This window comes from Pipistrellus kuhlii, unplaced genomic scaffold (assembly GCF_014108245.1).
Source record: "Pipistrellus kuhlii isolate mPipKuh1 unplaced genomic scaffold, mPipKuh1.p scaffold_m20_p_6, whole genome shotgun sequence".
Classification (NCBI taxonomy): Eukaryota; Metazoa; Chordata; class Mammalia; order Chiroptera; family Vespertilionidae; genus Pipistrellus; species Pipistrellus kuhlii.
In genome coordinates, this window is record NW_023425562.1 from 74,072,757 (window position 1) to 74,078,756 (window position 6,000).

The 6,000-nt window shown below is 37.8% G+C and overlaps 1 protein-coding gene across 1 annotated transcript in view; it reads left to right on the forward strand.

The window, feature by feature from the left end:
• CSE1L (chromosome segregation 1 like) overlaps window positions 1–5,449 on the forward strand; it is a 43,377-nt gene extending 37,928 nt beyond the window's left edge. The window contains exons 20-25 of the mRNA XM_036417654.2: window positions 160–257; window positions 353–438; window positions 876–957; window positions 2,268–2,414; window positions 3,348–3,579; window positions 5,219–5,449. Of these exons, the coding sequence (XP_036273547.1) occupies window positions 160–257; window positions 353–438; window positions 876–957; window positions 2,268–2,414; window positions 3,348–3,579; window positions 5,219–5,308 (735 nt within the window). The 3' untranslated portion in view covers window positions 5,309–5,449. The remainder of the gene's footprint in view (window positions 1–159; window positions 258–352; window positions 439–875; window positions 958–2,267; window positions 2,415–3,347; window positions 3,580–5,218) is intronic.
• Window positions 5,450–6,000: the final 551 nt, after the last annotated feature.

Here is a 6,000-nt window from a genome sequence, read left to right on the forward strand (position 1 = left end):
TTATTTTTTTTCTACACTTTAGACATAGCAACTAATGTGAAAATGCAAATTAGATTATTACAGTGTGCTCTCTTTTCCAAGATGTATCACCTGCTTAAGTTTTAGAATAATTAAGCCTTACCCCTTGAACTAATTGTTATTTGATCTGTTTTGTTGTAGCCTGGATTATTAGGTGTTTTTCAGAAGCTCATTGCATCCAAAGCCAATGACCACCAAGGTTTTTATCTTCTAAACAGTATAATAGAGCACATGCCTCCGTGAGTATGAAATACAATCTCTTCATTAGACTAGATTCTGTTAGGTACCCAGAAGAATGCTACATTTACATGGTTGCTTTTATTTCTTTCTTTAGTGAGTCAGTTGACCAGTACAGGAAGCAAATCTTCATTTTATTATTCCAGAGACTTCAAAATTCCAAAACAACAAAGTTTATCAAGAGTAAGTAAAATAATTTCAGTGTTCCTGCAGAAATAATGAAGGAAAGTAGCTTAAGACCCTTAGACGTGATGGTTACATACCGTTTTTATCTGTTATAAATGTTACATATAAAATACTTTAAAATGTTCGCATTTCTCAAACACTAAATCATTTTCAAATATATTGCATTCCAAACGTTAGTTTATAAATTTAAATATAAAAATATTTTAAATAGAAATGACGAAACAATATAAATCAGACTACATGTAGACTTTTTTGCTTGTACAATAAAGGCAGAAATTCTGTAAAATTACATTAAAGTGGGGGTGGAGTGTTGATGCTAAAGTTAGTCATTGGGTGTCTTTTTAATGATAAATATTTCAGCTGGTAAACTACTAAATCACTTGTGTAGTGCAGTGGGTCCTATGTATTGATAAGTCTGCATCTCCTTTCAACAGGTTTCTTAGTCTTTATTAATTTGTATTGCATAAAATATGGGGCGCTGGCATTACAAGAAATATTTGATGGAATACAACCAAAGTAAGTTTGTTTTTATGATTATATTTTAGTTATCATAGAAACATCAATTAGTTGTTCCACTTATTCATGTATTCATTGGTCGATTCTTGTATGTACCATGCCTGGGGATTGGACCTGCAATCTTGGCATATCAGGACTGTTCTCTAACAAACTGGCCAGGGCTGTATTTTAATTTTAAAAGCAGAAAGTTGGGACTTTTTTTTTTTTTTTTTTAAAGAATAAACCAATATCTATTTTATAGATAATTTCATAGTTCTTGGTGCAGTGATTCTGTGTGGTTTTCAAATGCTCTTGGGGTATTAAGTCATAAATAAGAACATACCTGTAAACATTTCCCTAATTCTCAAAGTTATTCCCTACTCTAGCATTGTCCAAAGCCAATGTTCGGTTTGATGATCAGTGTTTTCTCCAAGAGCCTTTAACGTGATTTTTCAAAAGAAAAGTTTGGATCACTAACACTGCTTTAGTGTATATGCAAAGAATGTTGGGCAACATTACCCATTTAGTGGGGAAAAAAGGATGTAAAGTAATTGATGGGGAAAAGGATGGGAAAGAGGATGGGAAAAAAACTCCATTTAGATTGCTGTATCTGTGAGGGTATCAAAACCATTCAAAATTGAATAAAATGTAAAAAAATGACCAGAAAATACGCTTTCTGGTAATAAAGGATTGTGAGCTAGTCAACAGTTCTTGCACTGCTAATGGGTGCTTAAATTGGCATGATCTTTCCAGAAAACAATGAACATGTACCCTTTCTATAAAGCATTAAAATGTCTATACTCTTTGATACTATTTCTGCTTCAAAGGATTCATTATAATCGGAGACATTTGCATCATTTAGAATCATGGGAAAGTTCTAGGATGTTTGCAACAACATGGAATGATTGGCCAAAATCATTTTTTAGTACAGCCATTAACATCTACGTCGTTGTAGATATATAGGCATAGAAAGTTGGGAAGTTTATAATCCAAAAATGTGAAAACTATTGCTGTGGGTGATTTTTTTTCTAATTTCTACTTTTTAAAAAAAGATTTATTGAGGACTTTTAAATAAAAACATACAAGACCACCAATGGCTGTGAAGACTTGTGAAGACTGAGCGTAGGCTTGCGTATTCATAAGAGATGGTGGCATGGCCACAGGGCCAGTTTGCTGTTTTGTCATCTCTCAGTCTCTTCCCTTTGATGCAACCTGTTATTTTGAATTTGTTTCTATTTATGAAGAGTCACTAAGTATAAATAACACATTTAACATAATTATACTCGTCATCCAATTTAATATTGACTGGGTTATTTTGTTTTAATTGACAGAATGTTTGGCATGGTTTTGGAAAAAATTATTATTCCTGAAATTCAGAAAGTATCTGGAAATGTAGAGAAAAAGATTTGTGCGGTTGGCATAACCAAACTACTAACAGAATGTCCCCCAATGATGGACACTGAGTATACCAAGCTATGGCAAGTACTCCATCCTCAAGTTCTTAGAAATTACAGCTTCCTTTCCTGTGACTGCAACGCCGGCCAGGCTTACTTTCTTGAGGGCCAAGAGAATTTGGTTCTGATTTTAGCTTTTCCACTAGCAACCATCAAGTCCAAGACATGACGTGTGGATCCTTCTGGGCCTAAGATGATCTTATTTCCTGATTAATATTTTGTGGGGTGAGGGAAGAAATTCATGGACCTCTTGAGAGTCTGGTGAAAAGTTCCTGTTCTCGATGACCTCTAACGCTATTTTATGATAGGTGCCCATGTAAACTGGCCTCCGTCTTAAGAGACACTGAATATGCCGAAACCGGTTTGGCTCAGTGGTAGAGCATCGATCTGCGGACTGAAAGGTCCCAGGTTCAATTCTGGTCAGGGGCATGTGCGTTGGTTGCCAGCACATCCCCTGTATGGGGTGTGCAAGAGGCAGCTGGTCAATGTTTCTCATCGACGTTTCTAGCTCTCTATCTCTTTCCCTTCCTCTCTGTAAAAAATCAATAAATTAAAATAAAACAAAAAGACACTGAATAGGTTTGCATGTGTGTGCTCAATGTCCAACAGACCTTGCTTTACTTGATCTCTTGCCTCTCCTTTTCTTATGGAATCCCTTGGCCAGCTAGCCCTTTCATAAAGTGACAACTTGAGGCTTATTCCTTCCAGCTTTTAGCATTGAATCTCCTTCATTTGGCTTGGGTCACATAGCTAGCTTGAGATCTCTGGGGATGGAATAGTTTTCAGGAGAGAAATTGGGGTGCTCTGGCCAAAAGAAAAATGGTTTTTGGATAGGCATAAGCACTCATGTCCATCTTTATTTCATTGATCCCTTGCTATTCTTGAGACTGAGTCTATAATTTGTGTTTTTAAGGAATTGCTGTGTATTAACCTTTTACCTTGTTTTCTTCAATCCAGGACTCCTTTACTGCAATCCCTGATTGGCCTTTTTGAGTTACCTGAGGATGATTCCATTCCTGATGAAGAACATTTTATTGATATAGAAGATACACCAGGATACCAGACTGCCTTCTCACAGCTGGCATTTGCTGGGAAAAAGGAGCACGATCCCGTAGGTCAAATGGTGACCAACCCCAAGATTCACCTGGCACAGTCACTGCACAAACTGTCTACGGCCTGTCCAGGGAGGGTACGTACTCAGGATCTTTGTTACAAAGGATGCTGTGATCAGTAGGACACCTTTATGGGGAGATAAGAGGGTAATAGTTGTTGTGGTGCCTGTTAGAGTTGGTCAGCATAATCAAACATCTTTTTTATTTATTTATTTATTTTTAATATATTTTATTGATTTTTTACAGAGAGGAAGGGAGAGAGATAGAGAGCCAGAAACGTCGATGAGAGAGAAACATCGACCAGCTGCCTCTTGCACACCCCCTACACCGGGGATGTGCCCGCAACCAAGGTACATGCCCTTGACCGGAATCGAACCCGGGACCCTTCAGTCCACAGACCGACGCTCTACCACTGAGCCAAACCGGCTTCGGCTCAAACATCTTATTTACATATAGTCGAGGCTTATTTTTCTTTAAAATTATGGGCTACAAAAATATTTTAAGCAAATCATTGTAGGGGCAAATCTCAGGGATGAAGCCCTTTGATTAGAAGTTTATTTCCGTCCTGCTGTGACTTGGTTGGAGTGCACCAGAAGAGCCAGGGTTTCAGGACATAGCCCCACGTTGCGCATTTGACCCAAGGTTGGGGTGTGTACCAGTAGGGAACTAATCAATGTCTCTCTCTCTCTCTCTCTCTCTCTCTAAAATAAAACTGTATTTATTTCAAGATTGAGCAGACATTTATTGGTTTTATATGCATACGCATAAATTAAATAATTTAATATAGAGCAAACCTATTAATGGCTATTCTGTTCCATTAGCCGTTGCCTTTTGCAGTCGTTTTAAAAAATTTATCTTCAGAGAGGAAGGGAGGAGAGAGTGATAGAAACATCAATGATGAGAGAGAACCATTGATCAGCTGTCTCCTGCACACCCCTATTGGGGATCAAGCCTGTTACCTGGGTATGTGCCCTTGGCTGGAATTGAACCTGGGACCCTTCAATACTCAGGCTGATGCTCTATTCACTGAGCCAAACCATCTAGGGTGCCTCTTAAGATATGTTTATATTTTTTATTGTTGTTAGGGAAAACAAAATACCAAGAAATAGTATGCTGACCTTCAGTTATTATAATCTTGTTTCTTGAGTCATCCCCCCCCCTTGCTAGAGAATTTTAATAGCCTCAGGCAGCATGTCATTTCACCCATATGTATTTCATTATGCGTCACTAATTCATAAAGCCTTTCTTTTTAAAACATCGTCACATTGCCTCTACCACAGTGAACAATAGTAGTAATTCCCCTTTTATGCCTTAAAAAAATGAAATGGGTCTTGAAATGGGTCTAAAAAGTTAAAAGTGATTGAGTTACTTGGGGATGAATTCCTTCAATAGTCATGATGTGCGAAACCGGTTTGGTTCAGTGGATAGATAGTTGGCCTGCGGACTTAAGGGTCCCAGGTTCGATTCCGGTCAAGGGCATGTACCTTGGTTGCGGGCACATCCCCAGTAGGGGGTGTGCAAGAGGCAGCTGATCGATGTTTCTAACTCTATCCCTCTCCCTTCCCCTCTGTGAAAAATCAATAAAGTATATATATATTTTTTAAATAGTCATGATGGACTGCTCTTCCCAGAGCTGGCAGCTCTCTTGTAGAGATGGGGTTTGTGGGTATGGCATGATCTCCAATCGCTCCTTAGTGTGTTTCCTGACTCTTGTAGGTTCCATCAATGGTGAGCACCAGCCTCAATGCAGAAGCCCTCCAGTATCTCCAAGGGTACCTTCAGGCGGCCAGTGTGACGCTGCTTTGAACTATGATTTGGCTGGTAAAAGCCCAGGATGATTTATGTGGAAAACTGGGAGACTTCTGAGCACAACTGCATAAAAACAAAGCAAGTTTTCGTTGTCACAGATTCCATCTTGTAAAAAATATTAAATGTTGTTTTATTCAACCTTGAGCAAATTAGGTGGTTTGTGTGATAAATAATTTAAGTGGATGACTTTTCCAGTTTGCAGCTTCAAGGGCCAAGTGTTAATAGTTCAGTATAAGACACTGATTTGAGCATTTGCACTGTTGGATTAAGTTTAGAATTTTGACGGACACTGACTGTCGAAACTATTCTTTTTCTTTTACTAAATCCTTTTGTTTTGAGGTTGATGCCAATTTGTGTTTTTCTTGTCCTTTGAATTTTTGTCTCCTTGAGCTTTTATTTGGCAATGTAAGTAATCACTTGTGTGACTTGCCAAAAAGTGCACATTTCATAGTTTAAATCTGTAATCAGCAATTTGAAAAAAGCCCTAAATTTAATGTATCTAAGAACCTCTTAAGTACAGGTTTTTGGTGCTGATACTTTTATAATGAAGAATTTCTTTAAATTTTTCTTTTTTCCTTTCTTGGACTCCATAAAAATTATTTCTAAGTAATTCACTCACAATACTTGTCTTTTTACATTTTGAACATTAATACCCTTCTTTGGGGTTGCTGCATGGTATGTGTGGTGGG